General features: G+C 52.9%; 1 protein-coding gene across 4 annotated transcripts; it reads left to right on the plus strand.

Moving 5' to 3' along the window:
* The first annotated feature begins 2336 nt into the window (after positions 1 to 2336).
* TNFAIP8L1 (TNF alpha induced protein 8 like 1) lies at positions 2337 to 21932 on the plus strand. Of its 4 annotated transcripts, none has more exons than XM_038384381.2 (2): positions 2337 to 2556; positions 19821 to 21932. In XM_038384381.2, the coding sequence occupies exon 2, from the start codon at positions 19826 to 19828 to the stop codon at positions 20384 to 20386; it is 561 nt and encodes a 186-aa protein (XP_038240309.1). In that variant the 5' UTR covers positions 2337 to 2556; positions 19821 to 19825; the 3' UTR covers positions 20387 to 21932. The 4 variants fall into 4 exon arrangements, with proteins under 4 accessions (XP_038240309.1, XP_043358350.1, XP_038240311.1 ...); XM_043502415.1 differs by lacking the exon at positions 2337 to 2556 and adding an exon at positions 7906 to 8260; XM_038384383.2 differs by lacking the exon at positions 2337 to 2556 and adding an exon at positions 10279 to 10406.
* The last annotated feature ends 1393 nt before the right edge of the window (positions 21933 to 23325 follow it).

A 23325-nucleotide genomic window follows, 5' to 3' on the forward strand; every position in this document is an offset into this window, starting at 1 on the left:
TCATGCTTTTAACCCCTTGGCAGTATAAAGTGGCCTTAAAGGGGGAAAAAATGGCCCCCTGTGCACAGGGCCTCCTTGGCACAGAACTGGCATAAGGGCCCTACCCTGCTTCCAGCCCCTGGCACTGGTGGATGGATTGGAGGGATCAGGGTATGGCCAAGTATACTGCCTGATGGCTATTGTCTGTATCCCAGGGCTGATAGGTGGCTGTTTGAAATAAAGTGCAAGCTAGAGCACCCAGTGGTTAGAGCGGGGAGGGGAATGGGCATCAGGACTCCTGGGTCCTATTCCCAGCTCTGTGATGTTGCACTCCATATGCTTTATAAAAATATGTTTATGAGTAAAAAGAAAAGGAGTACTTGTGGCACCTTAGAGACTAACAAATTTATTAGAGCATAAGCTTTCGTGAGCTACAGCTCACTTCATCGGATGCATTTGGTGGAAAAAACCAAATGGTTTTTTCCACCAAATGCATCCGATGAAGTGAGCTGTAGCTCACGAAAGCTTATGCTCTAATAAATTTGTTAGTCTCTAAGGTGCCACAAGTACTCCTTTTCTTTTTGCGAATACAGACTAACACGGCTGCTACTCTGAAACCTAGCATAACTCTGAGGTCCTACTGTAATTATGCAAAGTATGGGCCATTCATGGCGGTTTAGAATCTTGATGGCTCCCATTAACCAGGACAATTGACTGTAGATGGCTCTGTTTACTTGTAGCCTTCCTGTATATGTGTGTGCTGGCCAGTGGGTAATGAAGTCTCACAGGACATATGAACATGTCACATGATACTGGAATACATCTTAAACCTGATGCTTTTCCATTTAAAAGGAGGGGTGGGAACCCAGAGCGAGACAAAGGATTCCCGCCTTGTGCCAAAGATATAAAAGGGGGTGGAACAGAACAAAGGTGGATGCCAGTCATGAGACATCCTCTAATTATCACCTGAGCTGGAACTAACAAGACTGAAGGGGAAAGGATTGGGCCAAGACTAGGAAGGAATCTAGTCTGTGAAAGAAGCTTATTGAAACATCTCTGAGAGTGAGATTTTATTTGTATTCAGTTTCTTGATGTATTAGGCTTAGATTTGCATGTTTTGTTTTATTTTGCTTGGTAATGTACTTTGTTCTGTCTGTTATTACTTGGAACCACTTAAATCCTACTTTTTATACTTAATAAAATCAATTTTGTTTATTAATTGCCCCAGAGTAAGTGATTAATACCTGGGGGCGCAAACAGATGTGCATATCTCTGTATCAGTGTTATAGAGGGTGGATAATTTATGCGTTTACCCTGTAAATTTTATACAGAAGAAAATGGATTTATTTGGGGTTTGGATCCTATTGGAAGCTGGGTGTCTGGGTGCTGGAGACAAGAGTACTTGCTGAGCTGTTTTCAGTTAAGGCTGCAGCTTGGGGGTCCTGGTTTGGACCCTGGCTCTGTATTGCAGCCGGCTGGCTCAACAAGGCAGGGGTCTGGAGTCCAAAACTGGCAGAGAAAACAGGCTCAGAGGTAATCGCAGCCCATCAGGTGACAGTCCCAAGGGGGTCTCCATGACCGAACCCTCCCAATGTAATCGAGTGGTTGGAGAGGGCGAGTAACAATTAAGACTCCTGGGTGCGGCTCCTGCCACTGACTCACGGCAAGGCAGGTGACTTTCTGTCTCTCGGTTTCCCCATCTGTGAAACAGGGATAATGACCCTTCTCTCTCCGGCTAAGAGCTGCGGCTGGCGTCCCATTGAGCCACGGTGGGGCTGAGCAGGCTCAGGGCTGGTAATTACTATTATTATTGCAGCCTGCGCCGCTTCCCGGGGGAGGGTAGGATCCGGGGTGGGCCGGGGAGCTGCCAAGAGCCTCCGGAGTGGCTGGCAGAAGCAAAACAGGGCAATAAAGCCAGAGGAAAAAAGCGAGGGAAAGCCTGGGAGACAAAAGAGGCCAAGGCCTTGGCAGGGGGACCTGCCCCCCGGCTGCATCTGCGGCCCGGGGTGCAAGATTGGGACCATTTGCCTAGTGGGGGGAGGCTGCGAGTCATTGCACCAAACCGCAAACCCAGTGATGGGAACCCGCTTCACGCTGCTCCCCCAGCTCCAGCACGTAGGTCTGCGGAGCGGATCCGGCCGGGGCAGGGGCCAGCGCCCGGCCAGAGACTCCCCTGGCTAGGCAGGGAACCGAGGAGCCTGTTCGGGGGGGGGGGGGGCTTCCCCCTAATCAAACCCCAGCCGCAGCCCGCCCCTGCGAGCCGGCCCCATTGGCTACTTTGTAGCTCGCCCAGCGCTGCCATTGGCTGGCGGATCCGTCCCCCCCCCTCCCTCCCCCGACTTCGCCTTGAATTTGAAACTTCGGGCAGCGCCGGGCTCGGGTTTCACCGCGGGGGGACGCGGGACGCTGCCTCGGGCTCGCCGAGCTGCCGCTGGCCCGTGACCCGGCTCCGCCCGGGGGGGGCGCGGCGGACCGGACCCGGACCCGGACCCGGGCAGCGGGACACGCGCGAGCTCCGCCGTCGGGCCGCGGGAGAGGGGGGCGCATCCCCGCCGGGCCGGTGCCCGCAGGAGGCGGGTAAGTGCGGGGCTGCCGCGGGAGGGACGGGACGGGGGGCGGCCCGGGAGGGGTCGGGCTGGAGAATCGAGCCCCCGGGGGTAAAAGAGCCCCCGGGCCACGCGGCGGGAGTCTGGGACATTTTCCCTCCCCCCCCCCCCCGCCCCGAGCTGGCCATCACCCTCCCGTCTGTCCCTCCCCCCCACCCCAGGCCTGTCCTCCCTCCCCCCCAGCTGGCCATCACCCTCCTGTCTGCCCTACCCCCCCCCCGGGCTTGTCTTTCCCTCCCCCAGCTGGCCATCACCCTCCCGTCTGCCCTACCCCCCCCCGGGCCTGTCCTCCCCCTCCCTAGCTGGCCATCACCCTCCCGTCTGCCCTACCCCCCCCCAGGCCTGTCCTCCCTCCCCCCCAGCTGGCCATCACCCTCCTGTCTGCCCTACCCCCCCCGGGCTTGTCTTTCCCTCCCCCAGCTGGCCATCACCCTCCTGTCTGTTCCTCCCCCTCCCTAGCTGGCCATCACCCTCCCGTCTGCCCTACCCCCCCCCGGGCCTGTCCTCCCCCTCCCTAGCTGGCCATCACCCTCCCGTCTGCCCTACCCCCCCCGGGCCTGTCCTCCCCCTCCCCCAGCTGGCCATCACCCTCCCGTCTGCCCTACTCCCCCCCGGGCCTGTCCTCTCCCTCCCCCAGCTGGCCATCACCCTCCCATTTGCCCTACCCCCCCCGGGCCTGTCCTCCCCCCTAGCTGGCCATCACCCTCCTGTCTGTCCCTCCCCCCCAACCTGGGCCTGTCCTCCCCCCTAGCTGGCCATCACCCTCCTGTCTGTCCCTCCCCCCCACCCCGGGCCTGTCCTCCCCCCCAGCTGGCCATCACCCTCCCGTCTGCCCTACCCCCCCCGGGCCTGTCCTCTCCCCCAGCTGGCCATCACCCTCCCGTCTGTCCCTCCCCCCCACCCCGGGCTTGTCCCCCCCCAGCTGGCCATCACCCTCCCGTCTGTCCCTCCCCCCCCACCCCAGGCCTGTCCTTCCCCATCCCCCTCAGCTGGGCATCACCCTCCTGTCTGTCCCTCCCCCCCCACCCCGGGCTTGTCTTTCCCTCCCCCAGCTGGCCATCACCCTCCTGTCTGTTCCTCCCCCCCCCCCACCCCAGGCCTGTCCTCCCCCCCAGCTGGCCATCACCCTCCCGTCTGCCCTACCCCCCCCGGGCCTGTCCTCCCCCCCCAGCTGGCCATCACCCTCCCGTCTGCCCTACCCCCCCCGGGCCTGTCCTCCCCCCCCAGCTGGCCATCACCCTCCCGTCTGTCCCTCCCCCCCCCCCCCGGGCCTGTCCTTCCCCATCCCCCTCAGCTGGGCATCACCCTCCCGTCTGTCCCTCCCCCCCACCCCGGGCTTGTCTTTCCCTCCCCCAGCTGGCCATCACCCTCCCGTCTGTTCCTCCCCCCCCCGGGCCTGTCCTCCCCCCCCCAGCTGGCCATCACCCTCCCGTCTGCCCTACCCCCCCCGGGCCTGTCCTCCCCCCCCAGCTGGCCATCACCCTCCCGTCTGTCCCTCCTCCCCACACCGGGCCTGTCCTCCCCCCCAGCTGGCCATCACCCTCCCGTCTGTCCCTCCCCCCCACCCCGGGCTTGTCCCCCCCCCCCCCAGCTGGCCATCACCCTCCCGTCTGTCCCTCCCCCCCCACCCCAGGCCTGTCCTTCCCCATCCCCCTCATCTGGGCATCACCCTCTCATCTGCCCCTCCCCCCTGGGCAGGGCTTGCTCCCCCTCGCTGTGCATTGCCTCTTCCCTTACAAGGCTTGCCCTGCAGGGCATCACCCCCCTCCCCTATCCCTTGACAGGCATCCCCCCCTCCATCAGGCATCACACACACATCCGGTCCAGGGCCTGCCTCACTGGGCATCATCCTCCCACCTGTCCCCCGCCACCAGGGCTTGCCCCCCAACTCGACTTTCTTTCTCTCTCCCCGCGTGGCACAAGACTGTAATGGGCATCTCTTCATTCCTGCAGCACCAGCCTGTCCTGGTATCTCTCCCTTGTCGCTCGGTGGCAGTGGGCATCTCCTCTCTCTGCCAGTGGTCCTGGTTGGCCCATATCTCACCTTCATGCCAATGCTCTCTGCTTTCTCTCTGGATCCAGAGGCACCTCTCCCCTGTCCTTAATGCTGGCTAATCTCTGGGGTGGGCAATGGCGATTTCGCCCCCTGTCCCCATGCCAGCGGGTTCTAGGAAGGCCCATCTCCCACCTCCTCGGAATCAGGAGCCATTGCACGCTGCTCCCCGGTGTAGTGTCTGAATATCGGCAGTAATGGTTAGATGCCCACTCCGAATGCTACAGACTGTATGGGTCAGGGAGGATGTTGTGGGATGCTGCCTTGTTCCCGATTTATGACCCAATCTACTAATATTTTCCTGGCCTGGGGTAACTAAAGGGGTAGGAGGGATGTTGATGCCACTTCAGGTCCCAGTGTTCCTGCAGCCCTTTCAACATGGCACCCACCTACTCCATTCTCCTGCCCAGATTTTTCAAGGGCTCAGCATCCATGAGTGGGGGCAGGATTTGCCCAAGGCCTCAGCACTCAGCAGCTCTTCTTGGGGTCAGGTTTCCACCCAACAGGCTGCACTCTTCTGAGCACCTGGCTGCTTACCTGGGCATCTAAGTGGGAGTGGAGCTCTATTGAAGATCTGGTTCCAGGGGAGTAAACTGTGCTGGTGCCAAGCAAGAGCACTGAAGTGCGACTCCAGTCCAAGAGGCCACCAGCCTGTCGCTGGGATTTGAGGAGGCAGTGATTGCTCAGAATCCGTTTTAACTTATTGCCCCGTGCCCTGAATGGCTTGATAGGATCGGAGAACAAAGCTTGTTCCAAGCTTGTTCCTTGTGGTCTCTTGCCACTCAAGAAAGAGATCTTGGCGTCATTGTGGATAGTTCTCTGAAAACATCCACTCAATGTGCAGCGGCCGTCAAAAAAGCGAACAGAATGTTGGGAATCGTTAGGAAAGGGATAGATAATAAGACAGAAAATATCATATTGCCTCTATATAAATCCATGGTACAGCCACATCTTGAATACTGCGGACAGATGTGGTTGCCCCATCTCAAAAAAGATCTATTGGAATTGGAAAAGGTTCAGAAAAGGGCAACAAAAATGTTTAGGTGTATGGAACAGCTGCTGTATGAGACAAGGTTAATAAGACTGGGACTTTTCAGCTTGGAAAAGAGACAACTAGGGGGGATATGATGGAGGTCTGTAAAATCATGACTGGTCTGGAGAAAGTAAATAAGGAAACGTTATTTACCTCTTGTAACACAAGGACTAGGGGCCACCAAATGAAATGAATAGACAGCAGGTTCAAAACAAACAAAAGGAAGTATTTCTTCACACAACCTGTAGAACTCCTTGCCAGAGGATGTTGTGAAGGCCAAGACTATAACAGGGTTCAAAAAAGAACTAGATAAATTCACGGAGGATAGGTTTATCAATGGCTATTAGCCAGGGTGGGCAGGGAAGGTGTCCCTTGCTTCTTTTTGCCAGAAGCTGGGAATGGGCGACAGGGGATGGATCAGTTGATGATTCCCTGTTCTGTTCATTCCTTCTGGGGTACCTGGCATTGGCCACTGTTGGAAGACAGGACACTGGGCTAGATGGACCTTTGGCCTGACCCAGTGTGGCCATTCTTGCGTTCTTATCTAAAATCAGTGGTGGTTTCTGCTGGAACAGGTGACAGTGTAGCATGATTTGTCTTCTAAAGCCCCATCCACCAGTTTAAAAAAGCAGCTCAGTAGGAAGGGAAAGGAGCCGTTTAACTCCTCTCTAAAAGGATATTGCAGGTTTAGAAGGGACTCGGAGAAAGAGATTGGAGCTGTTTGGTTGAGAGAGTATTGGACTGGGCCTGAGGAGACCTGGGCTCTATTCCCAGCCCTGCCACTGGCCTGCGGGGTGACCTTAGGCACACTACTTCCCCCTCTCTCTGTACCTCCGTTTCCCCATCTGTAAAATGGGGATAATGATGCTGACCTCCTTTATAAAGCCCGTGGAGATCTACTGCTGTACATAGCTCTATAAAAGCTGTGGATTATTATTACGACCACCTTAGAGAGGAGGCAAATAAAAGGGGATGTTATAAGATTCTATAATATAATGAATGGTCTAGAAACAATAGATTAGGAACATCTATTCCTCCCGGTCTTTGTAACACAAGACTTGGGGGATGTTCACTGAAATTAAAAGGTGGTAAATTCAAAACAGATGGACGGAACTACTTTTTCACACCAGGCATAATTAGACTGTGGAACTCATTGCCACAATACGTCACGGAGACCAAGAACTTTGCAAGATTCAGAAAGAGATAACAAGTATATGTCATAGTTATTGCCGATACTTTTGGAAGGGATATTAAATTTCAGGGTTTAAGCCAATCACTAACTATTAGAGATCAAGGTGAGATCTATGGTGAGAGGCAGATTACCTGACAGCTGCTACTGTGGGTTCTTGCACCTTCACACTGTGAGAGACAGGATGCTGGGTGAGATGGACTTTAGGTCTTTCCCTGTCTGTCAGTTTCTGTGTTCCTGATCTCATGAGTAACATAATGTATGTCTCTAGCGCCTTCCATTCAAAGACTTTATCGCTCTTTACAAAGAACTAACCCTCTTAGTCCCTCTGAGCAGCATCACCCCATTTTACAGATAGGGAAACTGAGGCACAGAGAGGGGCAGTGACTTGCCTGAGGTCACCCAGCAGGTTAGTGGCAGAGCTGGGAATAGACCCCAGGGCTCCAGAGTCTAATAACCACTGGACCGTCAGTTGTCTTAAAAGCAAACTTATAAATGCAGCAAGCTTAGAACACAGCCTGTAAATGTTGTTGTTCATTATTTGCAATACAGTCACCCCTAGAAAGGGACCCATGGCCCTTAGCATAGTCCAGTGGTAAGTTACGCAGTCCTGGCTTGTGTTCAATTTTATGTCAAAAAACGAGATGGAGAATGAGACCAACAGAACAGCTTTCAGAGTAGCAGCCGTGTTAGTCTGTATTCGCAAAAAGAAAAGGAGTACTTGTGGCACCTTAGAGACTAGGAAATTTATTTGAGCATAAGCATCCGATGAAGTGAGCTGTAGCTCACGAAAGCTTGTGCTCAAATAAATTTATTAGTCTCTAAGGTGCCACAAGTCCTCCTTTTCTTCTTTCAACAGAACAGCGTGGACAAAGGGGTAACAGTGAAACCGGCAAGAGTTGCACTATGACTGCTCGCCACCTGCCCAGCCAGCCACCCCATTAGACCCAACTTGGGGTGCATCTACCACAAGCTTCCCCCCCACCTCATGAGAATCTTTTTGCTTCGAAAGTGGCTTAATATTTGCAATGATCCTTTCAGAGGCACAGACCCTGTCAGCTTGGAGCATTCAGCGTGCCAGTCAGCTGAGACTTCTCCGCATGGGGTGTGGGGGCTTGAAAGCTTTCTTCCTAATGAGCCTCCTTAATCACCACCCTCCTGAGCAAGGGAGGGAGGAAGTTGCTCCAAAAGAGAGAACTGCTGAGCTGAGCTCAACAAGGAAGGGAGGGAGCCGAAAGCAAGAGAGGTCTCAAAATAACTCGCCCTTCCTTATCCTTGCTCCATTCTGGGACAGAGCATGATCCATCCGGTCCTGCTTCCTGCCTCTCTCAGGGAATTATGTCCAAAGCTGGAAGGATGGTGCTGTGATGGGAGCAAGCGCACTGAGGACCAGTGGAAAGGTACTTAAGGTGGATGGAAGCACCCCTTCCCTCCAAGAATCTCCCCTCCCTGTATTCAGGGAGCTTTCCCAGCCAACGTCGAACTGGCCTATGCTGGTCCTGCTACCTGGCCCTGATGTAGGAGCAGGTTGGGGGCACAGCCAAGTGCCCTGTATCACAGGTAGTCTCTCTTTTTCAGGGCCTGCTGAGGGCTGTGGGAAGGGGAGTGTAAGTCACAGCAAGCCCAGGGCTTCTCTACTGGGACCGGGCAGGATCCTGTATGTTTCAGAATACAGGGCATGCAAGGGTGACATAAAGCATCCCTATCTCCAGCGCAGGAACGGAGTAACTGAGGCTCAGGCTACAACAGGACATGTTCTGTCCCTGTCCTCGGATGCCCCAGGAACCTCTGACTCCCTCTGAGGGGCAACGTCGTGTGATCCGTTCCCAGTCCCGGGCATCATTGCCATAATATTCCAGAGCGCGGGAAGGGGCGGTCTCTGCATACACCAGGCTCAGCTAGCTCAGATCACCATTACTGCCACCTCCAGGACTTCCTCCTTGTGTCCTCCTCCTTATATCCCTCAGCCTTTTCCGGGGGGAGCTGATTGGAGCCCCAGTGATCAGAGTGCTGGCTCACGAGGCCGGTCCCAGCACTCTGTCACCTGGGAGCTACATGAATAGCTCAGATCTGTTGAGCATTCTTATCCCATGTCCTCACAAGTATCTGAGTGACTCCGATAGGTGGATTGTCTCCTTACAGGGATACGTTTGAGCTGTGAGTCCAGAGCCGGATCCAGGGTTCTGGTTCAGGCTCATCTCTGGTTTTTGCACTGAGTTGGCTATTTCCCAGTTGGAGCAGAGTTATTAGTGACTGTGGCCTGTTACAAAGAAGAAACCCTAAGAACTATTTCAGGCGGCTTCTGGTTTCCACCCTGCTATGTCTGTTGGCTTCCTGCCACTCCTAATCAGTTCCACGCTTGGGAGAAGCAAGGGGCTGACACGAGGGCTGGAGTGCCAATAGCAGGAGTGGCAGGAGTGCTGAGAAATGCTGTTTGGGGGATTCTGTGAAATGAGTTGGCAAGTTCTCAGTCCGGCTCTGAACATGCTGGTGTCCAGCTTACAGCAGTCACAGCTGATGGGCCTCAGCAAGAAAAACCAAAGAACATCCTAGCCATCTGAAATCCCGGAGTATGCCCCAAACCATGCTGGTGGCAGGGGGACCTTCCATTGCCACTGCTGGATGGCTAATTAAAGATGCTCAGGGCTCTCTGTGCGGCAAAGGGTCAGGAACCCCAAAGGCCTTTTACAATAACTCATTAGCACTTCCCTTTATGCTGCGTAGCCACCTGCCCCCTAATCAACTCACCGCTGCCTGGCTGGGGCCTGCACATGGGACGTTGGGGGCCAGAACAACGGTAGGGGTGAGCAGCAGGAAGCCTGGCCAAGGCAGCCCTGAGTCAAGCCAGTTTCCCCCCGTCCTAGTCCTATGCTTTTGGGGCCTGGACTGAGGCCTCGCCAACTCGTTTCACAGCATCCATTGAACAGTGTTTCTCAGCCCCTGTGGGCCTTGCAGCAGCGATGGGCCCAGCTTGCACCAAGAGGCAAAACCGCCCATGTTCCCGGAGTAGAGTCCCACGTCTTCTCCCCCGGACCCAGCCCGACAAGGACTCTTTCCCTGTAAGCTCTTTGGGGAAGGGGCTGTCTCTGTGTTCCGTGTCTGAACAACGCCGAGCACCACTGGGGACCCTGGTCTACGACTCCGGCGCCTCTGTGCCACCACCACGCAGCCGGTAATAACTGACGCTGGGCCGGCATGGTGCTACGAATGGGATAGGCCACCGCTGTGTGTACACATGGATGGGCCTGCGTGGCTCACCGGATTCCTGCTTCCCTCGGCAGGGAGGGGGCTTTACACAGTCGCTTCCGTCTCCTTCTCCTCCTCCTTGGACCCGCCCGCTGTGCACACAGTTTGCCTCCCAGGACGGAGGTTGCTTGGCTACTGATCAACTCTTATGTTTGGCCACTTCAGGAGAACTCCTGCAAAGTGCCTGACTTGTTTCTCCAGCAGCTGGTAGATGTTGGCGATGGGGCTGCTGGGGAAGGTGTAGCTATCAAGGCCATTGGCGCCCATGGCAATGGGTAATAACAGGCTGCAGGAGATGAGGTACCTCTTTATTTATTCCCCCACCCCCAAACGCCACTAAAAATCAGGCCTGGGAGGGTGAGATCCTGACGCCCGTCATAACAGTGCTGCCAAGGGCATCTGGAGTTGGCTGATGTAGGGGGTGTTACCTAATGGTTAGAGCCAGTGACTCCATGGGCTTGCTGTGTGTGGTTACGTCACTTCACTCTTCTCTTTCCTATTCTTTAATGGTCGTATTAACGCTTCCCTGGGGTGGCAGTGAAGCTTAATTAAATTGGTGTCCGTTAGCGGCTCTGAGAACTGCTGGGTGGTACAGCAGGGCAGAGCCACACGAAGAGAAGCGAAAGAGAAGGACGACAGTTGAAATTCCTTCATCCCTTTACACAGCCTGGCTGGCTTCCCCCAAACTCGGGCAGAAGTTTAAATGTGTGTGTATAAGGGATAGCCCTTGTGCAGCTCTGCACCCCTTTGGGATGCCCTCTGCACAGGGGATTTTCCGCTTACTTCAAGGTCCCTTTATGCTGCCAGGGAGGCATAAAGGGGCCTCTGTGTGACTAAGAACCAGACCCAAGCAGGGTGCCTTGCCCCAGGGTAGACAAAATAATGGCACAGTGAAGCACTGCACACCGGATTGCTTTGCTCCTATCCGGCTCTGGCATGAAAGGCCATTCTCCAGCAGACCCAGGTTAGGCCCTCGGGCAGCAAGGCATTCCTGCCATGCTTGCTTTCTGCCGTGCTGGCAGGGAAATAGTGGAAGAGCTGAGTTCCAGGGCAGCCAGGGAGCATCTTGACCCACTCCGCATTCATCTCTGGTTTCCCAACCAGCTGGACAGATGCCACTCCCACTGTTTAACATGCCCTCTGAGCTTTTGCACCAGAGGAAACTTTTGACGGAAAGTTATAAATCCAGGAAAAGGGGGAGGGGGGCGGTTTCTATGGGTATGTGAACGTGGCCCTAACAAGCGCCAGGAGGAGGAGGTGCCTGCCTGCTCTCCTCTCCTCTTTCCACATGCTGTACGCTCTCTCTCTATGCTGACCCATAAATTATTAAAGTGCCTTTGTGCTGCTCTATGAAATATTCATCCTGCCATCAAGGGAATGGTGGGTGGGTGTTCGGCGGAAGAAGGGGAACGACTGACAGTTGCTCCAGTAATTGAGACCAGCAGCGTCAGGAGTGGAAGCAGTGCAGGTGTGCAGCGTCTGGAAGAAATGCAGGGGGAGGGAGCGGAGAGAAGCGGGGGCAGAGTGGGAAATAATAAATCATCACCTCTGCTCCCTTCCCAGCTTGTGGAATGGGAGGGGGCTGGGCTCAGGCTCTGAAGCCCACTCCCCGCGGAGCCGTGATGATAGCAGAGGCCCTTGGGAGGACAGTGTTGCTGGAGTTGGATGTGGCGCTGCAAATTGGCTTCCTGCACACACCTGTATGTTTCAGTTTTGCCTAATCCTTTTCAAACGTCACCAGACTCCGTTGGGTGCTGGCAGGATGACAGTGTTTTCAGATTCATGAAGCGCCCGTTTTCTGATTCGTCACAGGTGGATGCTTTTAAATGATCAGGCCTGATTCGGCCCTTGCTTCTGCTGGTAGCTGCGGGAGTCATTCCTGATGTACACCGCTCTTGGGGATAGGGGGCTGGGGGGATCAGGCTTTATCTCAGTTACAAGTACCCACGGAGGAAGGCTTGTGTCAGCATCTGAGGAGCAGGCGGGGCTGAGGAAACCGTGAAGCTGTCGCCAGATGTGCCATGTTGTTTATGGGTGAACTGAAATGCTCATCTGCCATTGCAGTCCTGGGGTGCGCGTCATCCCCGATGAAAGGGTAAAAGCTCGGAGCTGGTCTAAGTAGCTGCAACACTGCTGAGGTCAAGGGAGACTTAGTCCAGGGCTGCATTTGTCTCTATGCCAAGTCCTCTGTGTTTGATCAGCAGGGAAATCTGATTCTAATGCTGTGTGGTTTCTAGCTTGGTCAGGTCACTGCTGTCACTTGATATCTGGGGGTGGCATTTGGTGATGCTCTCTCCACTGCATGCCCTTCAATTAAGCTCTTACTAAAAGTCTGTTTGTTTGTTTTTGTTTTTTTCCCCTCCCTGCGAGTTGCCCTTGCTGCAGAGCTGCAAAACTCACTCTGCGCTGGGTGCCAACTTCGCATTTGCAAATGAACCCGTTTGTAACTGCCTTGTGTTCAGAATCCCTTCATGATAGCTGGGAAGGGACTACCTCTCGGCCCCAAACCGCGGAAACAGGTACAGAAAGGATCCTGTGGATGAACGGTGTTAATTGGATTTATCTTTGCCCACAGCGGGGTGTATCCGCTGGCTTCCCCCTACTCTTCATGTCTAGTTCAAGCTTCTTGTTCTTCTCTTTAAGGCTTTGCATGAAGCCGCTTCTGCTTATATCTCTTCTGTGGTCTCTTGCTGCTCCCCAGTGCTCTGATGATGAATCCGCCTTACCATCCCTTCCTCCACCCTGGTCTTTGTGCCTCCTTCCATGCCCACACGTGAGGCATGAATTGCTCCAAGTGCCTGGCTCTTCCTCGTTCCAATCCCTCCTATCACCAGGTCCATCAGCGCTCACTTCTGGCAGTGAACCCCACTGAATCAAAGCCAAAGACATGCTTCAATGCAGAGCCATGCTGCCAGATCAACATCAGTGAACAGCTAACATGGTTCATGCCATCCAGCGAGGCAAGGAAAGCAGCTCACTACTCTGCTGTAGGTAGCAGTGGCTGAATCCTTGATGTGGGAGAGAAACCGAATCCTGAATTTGAGCATGGCAGATTAAAACATGCACCCATCTTGCCTTGGAAGGTCTGTCTGTATATTAAGGTACTTGCCTGGTCCTCATCACTGTAGTTGAGCACCTCACAATCTTTATTTATCCTCACAACACCCCTGAGAGGTAGGGAATTGCCATTTCCCATTGTGCATATGGAGAAACTGAGGCACAGCATGACTAAGGGGATGCAATTGCAACATGGGTAGGCCGGTTGCGCTAACTGGCTAAAGATAGTAGTGTAGTTGCCCAAGTACAGTCCCACCCAGGACCCTAAGTATTGTCCCACGGGGCTGGCTCCCTGCTCTGCAGATTGCAACCTGGCTATGATCCTTCTTTACCAGGCCTGTGACCCATCTACAACCTTCCTGCAACCCCTTGGTGAGTCGTGACCCGCTGCTTGGAAAGCAACTCTTGGCCGCAGATTTTTTGTGTGACCTTGGGCGAGCAGAGAATTGAGCTTTGGTTTCCTGCATCCTAGGAATGCAACCAAACCACTGAGCTATCCTTCCTCAGGGTCACAATGGGGTGTCAAGGCTCCCAACTGCAGGAGAGAGATCTGAGAGAACTTCAGGTGTCTGGAAGAGAAGGAAAAGCGGAGAAGTCTGCGGTCTTGGATGCTGAATCCTCAGCCCCATGACCATCGCCCCATCCTTCCTCTGGACAGAAGCAGAGCCTTGCTCCATTTCTCACAGACCGAATGGCACTTTCCAAGGCTGTTGTGGTTTTTTTTAGAGGTGTTTTCAAACTCCAGCAGAGCTGGAAGCGTGAGTGACAGGAAGGAAATCTGCTGGTTTATTTCCGTCTCTAACTTGTGCTGGGGCAAAACTGCCTCTCCCTCCGTCGGCTGATAAAGCAGCGCCGCAGTGAACAATGGAACGAGTAGGAGGCTCTGCGTGACGGGCTCATCTGAGCAGGAAAAGTCTCATTCGAGGGAAATCTCCAATCACTCGTTAAATGGTAGCATCTGCCCAACGGGAAGTGAGCCATGTTGCTGGGGATGGCAGGGGAGCACGTTGAGAGGATAGTAACAGATTAGCAGGAGAGAGAGGTTTGGCATGAGGAAAGGAGTATGAATTAATTCATTCGTTCCCCAAGTCCGGGGTGATGCTGCCAAGTCCTGTTTAGAGCCCCCCGGCATGGAGCGATCCTGATGAACCATGGCTCTCTGGAGAGGAGATTAGACTGGCGCTGGAGAGACCTGAGTTCCTGGCTCTGTAGTTGGCCGGTGGGGTGACCTGAGGCTGATTGCTCCCTGAGACGCAAGGGAAATGAGCAGCGGAAGTGAGACGAGGTTTGGAAAACGTGACCTGTAAAGAAAGGTTGAAACGCTGGGCCTGTTCGCTCTAGGGAAGAGAAGGCCGAGGCGGGGGGATGTGATAAATATGTAAAAGGTTGCTGTAGAGAGGACGGTGACCAGTTGTTCTGTGTCCACCGAGGGTAGGACGAGAGGATGTCACCTTAGTTCGAAGCAGGAGAGACTGAGGTTGGATATTAAGGTAGACTTTCTAACTCAGAGGGTCGTTAAGCTCTGGAACTGGTGACCTAGAGAGGTCGTGGAATCCCCATCGCTGGAGGTATTTAAGAAGAGGATGGACTAACCCCTGTCAGGGATGGTCTAGGGTTACTTGGTCCTGGCTCAGCGCGCGGGGGGGGCTGGACTAATTGACTTCTCAAGGGCCCTTCCAGCCCTCCATTGCAACGATTCCATTTCTCCCCATCTCAATGATACTTGCCTTCTACAGCGCTTTGAGATCTGTGGCTGAACAGTGCTATGTAAGAGCCAGGCATTGTTAAATTAATAGTGTGAGGGAGTGTTGTGTGGTGCCTGTTACCATGGTTGCTGGCAGGGATGTCTGTGTGTTGCAAGCTCTTTAGAGACGGTTCCCTTTGCTGGGCATTTCCTTGTTTTTAAAGGATTGTGTGAGTGGAGGTTGTACTTAGCCAACCTCAGCTGACAAAGGTTTTGGTGTGGGAATTTCTATTTATATGGGTGCCTTTCACGATCCCAAGGCACTTTGCAAACTGCAGGCACACAGCAGCACTGACATGCAGCCACCTCTGGGGTGAAGCCACCGGCAGGATGGATAAGGCATCAGCAGGTTGGAAAGAGCAGACATTTTGGGCAAGAACAGGGAGGCAAACCCTTACTCTCCCAGAAAACACCCTGGGAAGTGTAATGTCTGTGCAGAGCAGAGAGGATCACTGCTGGTAAGGTCACATGCTCAAAAACGTGCCCGATTTCATTTTCTCTTCTGGAGCACCTTCTGTTCTGCAGCCTGAGCTCTGCAGGAAGTGAAGCTAGATTCTCAAAATGGTCCCTTTAAGAGCCCAGCTTCGTTTTGCTCTGAAAGGGTAAGTCAGCCCACATCTTTTAGGCCAAGGCCTTGAGCTGTGACCAAGGATTTGGAAGCTCCAGCTTTTTGGGGGTGCTCGATTTGAGACACCATAAAGGGGCCTGATTTTTCCAAAGTTCTGAGCACTTCCAGGTCCAGAGAAAGTCAGTGGGAGCTGGGGATGCCCAGGGTGCTTCAAATGATTCCTCTCCAAAACTGAGGGAAATTAGGGAAACCATCCGTATGGTTTCAGGGTCTCAGTCCTGCCATCTGTGAAATGGGGATCAGGCCAGTGTAAGAAGGCTTCCACCATAAAGAAATAGATGCCTAGCCAACCTTCTCCCCACTGCCATCTCTCCTAAGGGAGGCTCAGAGCAGTCATGTCACTACACTTGCTCACCCAACTTGGGTTGCCTGTCTTTGGAAAGATCTCTGGATGAAAAGACACTGGCAGACAGCAGAGCTAGCTGCAGCCTCCCATGAGCAGGGGAAGTTAACTTTCTGAAATGCAGGTGCTAAATCATAGCCCCTCTACTGCCATCCACACCCCTGATTGAGCAGCTCTGTTTCTCTCTCCCTTGCCTTCTCTCTCCTCTCTCGGCACCAACTTCTCTCTCGTATGTCTGTCTGGCGGAAAACGAGCCTGTCCTGTTAGGAGGATGCCTGCAGCTCCAGCTCCAGCCTCACGCTCTTAAAATCAATGGTTTCACATAAAAGGAAATACTTTGTGTTTTCCAAAGGGCTGTAAATAACGCTGCGTGGAACATCGTGCAATAGTACAGTTTTTGACTGCTCTATTACTGCTGGCTTAATTTATACCCTCCTTAAGCCTGGGCCAGCCTTTCCATAAATGCCCCCAATTTGCAGGGGTTTAGAACTTGCAATGGAAAATTCCTGGCAGGCTGGGGCTCACTGCACTGGCTTCCACAGGCACCTTTGTCATCCGGCCTGGGGCAGTTCTCCTTAGCTGTATGAGGAACTGATTCAGAGTCACCCGTTCTATTAGCTGAACTATTGTTCCCATGTAAATCCTAGGATGACAATGATCTTGTGTGATGGTCTACTCTAAACCACCTTCCACTGGATGATCTCAAAGCACTTTATAAACATGAGCTCACTATCTCTTCTCCCCCCCCCCCCCATGTCAAGTAGGTAAGTGTAGCAGGGTGCTGTTGCAAAAGCACCGAATTAGCCCCTGCTCAGCCAGATCCAATCAAGAGAAATAGATTGGGGCTGGTGTAACAGGCATGATGCCTGTCCTGGGGACTGGCTCCACCTGTGGGCCTGACAAGCCAGCAGTTAAAGGGCTGGGAGCCAGTATGAAGGGGGGGCTGCCAGGAGAACGGGCAGTCTCCTGACTGTGGGCTGACTGCTTGGGAAGGAGGGAACTAACCCTGTAAGCCTTGTACATAGTTCTCCCACCACCATTGTTGAGCTGTGTGTGTAAAGCCACGGGTGCTGCATACCAGGAAGCCTCTCTGAACTTTATTGGGGCAGTCAGCGGGCCCCAGGAAGAGGGGGTGGGCAGAGGACCCTGTTACAGTAAGTATTATTAGTCCCCATTCTCAGATGAAGAAACTGAGGCACATTGAAGTGAAGTGACTGCCAAGGAATGTACGGCAGAGCTAGGAATGGAATCAAGGTCCCCTAACTCCAAATTCAGTGCTTTAAAGGAAGGAGCATAGTCTAGTGGTTAATCACAATCTGTCATTTTGCTACAAACAGCAGTGTGCCCTAGTGGAGAGGACTAGGATGCAGGAGACCTGGTTTCAATTCCTGCCACGCACCTTGTGCCACACTGTGCCTCAGTTTCCCCATCTGTAAAATTGGGATAATGATACTGCCCTCCTTTGTAAAGTGTTTGGCAGTCCACAGCTAAGAGTTAGGATTTATAATTCATAGCACCTATGGCCTCATTCCCTGCCCCTGTTTGAATGACTCCATTTCCGCTGACCAGTAAAGCCATCTCAACCCCAGTTTTGCTGTTACTCAAAACGTTTGAGATGTACATTTTCAGCAAGGGCTAGTGATGCTGGGGGCCACCTGGAGACACCTTAAAGAGGCCTGACTTTCAGAGAGCAAGTGCCGAAAGCTTAAAGTACAAATATTAAAGTGCACAATTCTGGAGGGTAAATGTTTGAAACTGGATTATTTAGGAAAAGGAGACACTGAAAATGCTTCAAAGCAATTGATTTATGAATGGCTTCACCCCAGTGGCCTGGATTACCTCCCCATACTGTATGATCTGTATTATCGTAGAGCCTGGTGAGCGCTTGTCATTGCCCAGGACCCATTTGTGCTCAGAGCTGTACAAAGATGGATAGCCTCTTGTATGTTTTTCCTCATATACACGCAATGGTGGAGGCCAAAGTCCCAGAATAACTTCCCTCTAAGCAGAGCTTCCCCGAAGCCAGCGCTGTCATTTTTGCCCATCAGGTCAACTCATTGAAACATATATTTTTATTTATTGTGTTACAACAGCAGCTAGACCCTCCAACCAAGATCAAGGCCCCGTTGTGCTAGGTCAGGGCTGGGCAAACTTTTTGGCCTGAGGGCCACATTGAGGTCCTAAAACTGTATTCCCCAGGTAGGGAACTCTGTGCCTCTCCAAACAGCCTGGCCGCTGCCCCCTGACTGCCTCTGTTGGAACCCTCGACCCATCCAATCCCCCTTGTTCCCTGACACCCCCTGCCCCAGGACCCTACCCCCATCCAACCCCCACCTGCTCCCTGTCCCCTGGCTGCCCTGACCTCTATCCCCGCCTCCTGACAGGCCCCCCGGTACTCCCACGCCTATCCAACCACTCCCCCCGTGCCCTGCTGCTGGCACGGTGAGCTGAGGGGGAGGGAGGACAGCAGGGGAGGGGCTGGGACCTCAAGGGCCGGGCAGGATGGTCCCATGGGCCGGATGTGGCCCACAGGCTATAGTTTGCCCACCTCTGTGATAGGTGCTATAAACAGACATGACAGACAAGGGGCGGGCAAAAGGAAGGATTGTTACCCATATTTTGCCAATGGGGAAACTGAGGCACGGCAAGTCAGTGACTTTCCCACAGTCACACAGGGAGCCTGTGGCAGAGCTGGGACTTAAACTCAGATTGCTTGAGCCAATGAAAGCACCAAACCAAATTTGTTCAAATTCAGCGTAAACCGGTCCCACCGTATGCAAACAGCTGCATCACCGACCTGCTTCTCTTTCCCATCTGTCCTAACATGAGAGCCTGTAGTTATGATGGTCTGTAGTGTGTTGCTGTTCCAGGCAGGATGAATCCCAGCCCCTGTGTTGCTTCATTCGCTTTTTTCAGTCTCTAACACAATCACTGGCTAGGTGGCTTGGTTTGTGTTTGTGAGTCCTAGGCAGGTCTTGTAACCTGTCTCTAGGTCTTTCTCTTGCCTGAATTGCTGCATTCATCTGTGTGCAGCCGTCAGCTAAGCTGATAACTTTCTCTCTTCCTTGGTTGGCTTGCAAGAATCAAATTCCCTCACGCAGCGCCGGTGGGGCACGCAGGAGATTCGGTCCCTGAGTAATGGTGAGCACAGGTTATCATCTGGCCAGGAAACTGAATCGGTTCCAGAATCCAAACTCTGGCATAGTAGGGAGCCAGAGAAATCAAGTGCTTTGATGTAGTTTGACAAACACAAAAGGAAACCAGCAGCAGTGCTGCTCTCCGGCAGCTTGCAGGGACTGAACAAAATTGTATCAGCAAACGTGGCTTATAATGTTACCCACTCTCGGGGTGTGAGCTCTGCTGTGCTAAAGGGCTGCTCACCAGCCACACGTTGACCAACAAGTGTCACATGGGTCTCCCCCTCAAGGAAATTAGTCAGATTTTAAGGAGGGCATGTTAAAACGACTGAGTAATAAATCCCATTCTGCATAGGTAGCAATACAGATCCCAGGTGGGAAGAGAGCAATCTAGGTCTAATGGGCCTTTCCAATGTACGCAGTGCGTTGACCTTTCTTTGATGTTTAGGGGATTTTATCCCAATGTAATACCTAACCACTAGATTACACCTGTTCCCAGAAAGGGGAAAGAACCCAGGAGTCTTGGCTCCTAGTCTCCTACTCTGTAAACCATGCACACTCCTAAAGCTGGGTACGGACCCCAGGCATCCTGATGCTCTGTCCCTCCCTGTTCTGACCACTAGACCATCCTCCTATCCCAAAGCTGGGAATAGACTGCAGGAGGCCAGATTCCCAGCTCCCTCTGCTCTAACTATTAGACCAAGATGCTTTTATGTGCGCGCGCACCTGTGCCGGGAGGGGAGGGCTTATTACTCCAGGGCAAGGCCTCAATCACACGGTTCTGTTCTCTTTTTCCCCCTTCCAGAGAAGATGGACACCTTCAGCACCAAGAACTTGGTTCTGCAGGCTCAGAAAAAGCTCCTGAGCAAGATGGCCTCCAAGACCATGGCGAACATCTTCATTGATGACACCAGCAGCGAGGTTCTGGACGAGCTGTACCGGGTCACCAAGGAGTTCACCCACAACCGCAAGGAGGCCCAGAAGATCATCAAGAACCTGATCAAGATCGTCATGAAGCTGGGGGTGCTGTACCGCAACCGGCAGTTCAGCGCCGACGAGCTGCGGCTGATGGAGCACTTTCGCAAGAAAGTGCACACCCTGGCCATGACCGCCGTCAGCTTCTACCAGATAGACTTCACCTTTGACCGCAGGGTCATGTCTGGTGTGCTGAACGAGTGCCGCGACCTGCTCCACCAGGCCGTCAACACCCACCTGACGGCCAAGTCCCACTCCAGGATCAATCACGTCTTCAACCACTTTGCAGACTACGAGTTCCTGTCGGCACTGTACGGACCTTCCGAACCCTACCGCACCCATCTGCAGAGGATCTGTGAAGGGGTCAACAAAATGCTGGATGAGGACAACATATGAACCAGCAAAGACAAGGCCTGAGAGCAACTGTTTGGCTCTTTGCCTGGCTCTCTGCCACCTGGACTCTCCAGGCTGCATTCTGGTGTCCGTGAATTCAACGGCAAGATGTCTGTTGTTTTCAGTGGGGTCAGGCCTTCTCGCACACTCTTTCTCCACAGTGCTAAACGTCTTGCTCTTTCCTTTTTTTTTTTTTTTTTCCCTCATGAAGACCAAGGATGTCTGTCTAAATGAGGTTACAATCTGCTACTTGTCTTGGTAGCTGGAATCTCTTCACCTCACTTTAGTTCCCTAATGAAATTAAAATGAGACAAAGCAGCTTCCGTCTCTACCCCCTGGGGCACAACCACACCAAAGGCGGGGTTGTTTGTCTGAGAGAGACTGGAGAAAATGCTCTTCTTTGCACTGGCTTGATATCCGCTTTGGAACCCAACCCAGTGTCTCTAACCCATCAGAGGCCAAGCCCCTCAGTACATGAGCTCTCTGGTTAAAGGTCCTTGGTCTCACTGTATATATGTTTATCCACCAAGTGCTCTTAAACCCACAATTCAGAGTCCAAGGAGTCCTGCTGTAGCAAAATCTCTCTCACTTCTAAATCTATTTTAATTCTGGTGAGGGAGGGGAACCCACTTTGTCTCGTGTGTAACTTTTTTTTTTTTTTTTTGGTTAAGATTAATTCAAGCAGAGAGCATGGAGGAGTGGTTCAGATGCCCCTGCCACTGCCAAGACGTAAGGCTGTCTGTCCTGGAGTTCAAATCATGCTGGCTGGGTTTCCCTGGCCAGCATAGAAAAGGATGAGCCATATTCTAAAATTCTTTACAAATCCATGCTATGGTCTAGCACCCCTTGGCCAGGGAAAGTGTATTAGCATCTTGCAAGCAAGAATTGGGTTGTGGTGTTTACCTTACTATTGTCTCCCAGGGGGGCAAGTTATGGATAGTGGGAGGATTTCACATAGGGATGGACCCAGCTTGGATGGATCACCCCACAAGTAGAACCCTACACGGATACAAAATTGGTATCTGCATCCGCAAATATGGTCCGTGGATATCTGCAGGTTTGCAGGGCCCTACCCACAGGGTCCCAGGATGGGGAGGGACCCTTGAATGAGGGAGAGGCTGCAGTGAGGGTGGTCAGGTTTAGACACTGCTGGTGTGATTCAAAGCTTAACACAGGTCAGGCCTAAACTAGGGGACACAGCAAGAAGTGGCCATGCTCCAGGTACCACTTGCCCCCCTGACTGTTGCCTAATGAGTACTTTGGGCTAGTTACAAAGGCAGCCTCTTCCTTCTAACTGAGAATGGTGGAGCATTATTTTCTGTCCATGTTCCTTTCCTATAGGGGGAAAGAGGGGACTGAATTTTCAAACCAAATAGCAAATGTGCACTTTCCTCCTCCTCTGAAAGCCAAACTGAATTTCTCTGTTGTCAGCCCCTCTGGCCGATTATATCAATGTAACTGTTTAGATTTGGTCCTCGGGGGCTTTCCCTAGTATGTTGTAGGTTGGAGACATCTTAGAGTCCAATAATTTAAAAAAAAAAAAAAACCCAACTACGTAGCCCTGGTGCATTACTGAAATAAAGTTGTATCTTCCACCTGAGCGCAGTACAGGGTTTGGCTACAAATGCTGTAAGTAAGCAGGGTGCATCGCTGGCAGGTGCTCGCAGTGCTTTTGCTTTTTAAACAGAAGTACTAGCCTAAGACCTTTTCCTTTTTTGCACCAGGATTCTGCCCAAGAAAGCAGAGGTGCAGCACTGTGTACCTCTAGGCGCAGCAGCAAAGCCTGAGGTTCCCTGAGGCACCCAGGGATCTACCCACATTCATGTGAGTGGAGGGCATTTAACCCCTTGCAGGGTTGGGCCGCTGGGAAGCAGGAGCTCAAATTAGGCATTGTGCGTCACCTCGGACAGCCCCCGCTCTTCAGAATGTGTGCGACTCTGAACCACTAATCCCAATCTTTTACCTAGCGTGTTTCATCTGTGGATCTCAAAGTGCTTTACAGAGGACATCAGTAGCATTGTCTCTATTACATTCATAGGGAAACTGAGGCACACAACTGGGAGGTGAATTGCCCAAGGTCACCAAGAGAGCTGAGAATAGAACCCAGCTTTCCTGAGTCCCAGGCAAGTGCTCTGTTCACTAAGTCACACTGCCTCCAGTAAAGGACTATGGTGCTCCAGCCCTTAACCATCCACTTTTATCCACAGAGCAGGTACAAGGTAGGCAGTGGCTGGGCAAGCGTCCCTCTTCCCCTTCCCCCCCCCCCCAACAGCCCTAAGGGGGAGGGGCTGTTTCTAGAGGGCGAGAAGGTAGTTAGGTCATCACCCCCTGCTAACTTGGTGCCAGGAGGGGTCAATTGTGGTGGCCACCTATTCAGTGGGAATTAGGCCGGAGACTAGTTGCACCACCGTCAATTAGGTGATTCCATAATCCCATTGGCCAGCCATTCGAGTCATCCAACCACCTTTCTTTTAAATAAAGTTTGACAGCTTTACTATACTGCCACCATTCAACCAGGGGCCAGACTTCAAAGCCGAGGGGCTGCGGGGTGGTCGTTCCCCTTTGGCACACAAACCCGAGTGCTGAGTTCTGCAGCAGTGTTACCACAGTTCTGTTGCCACGCTATAGGGCAACCCCCGATAAATCCTCTGTTTGGCTTCTCGCTCTTTTAAGAACAAACTAAAGGCAGGGGGTGAAAGCACCTTTCTCGCCAACAGCATGGTCTGAACCAGATGCCACCATCCAGGTCCTGTCTTCAGCATTCTGATCTCTGCATTGTGCTTTGAAAATGGTCCTTTAAGTAGAGCAGCTGCTTCACAAAGGCAGCCTTGCCTTATCTTGGGTGACCTCCTGTTCCAAAGGTCTCCAGGCACAGCAGCTCTGGCCTTCAGGAGCTTGCTCATGCTAACCCGGTAGATTTAGAGCAGTGAGCAGCTGTGCCC

The sequence above is a fragment of the Dermochelys coriacea genome, chromosome 25, assembly GCF_009764565.3.
Source record: "Dermochelys coriacea isolate rDerCor1 chromosome 25, rDerCor1.pri.v4, whole genome shotgun sequence".
NCBI lineage: Eukaryota > Metazoa > Chordata > Testudines > Dermochelyidae > Dermochelys > Dermochelys coriacea.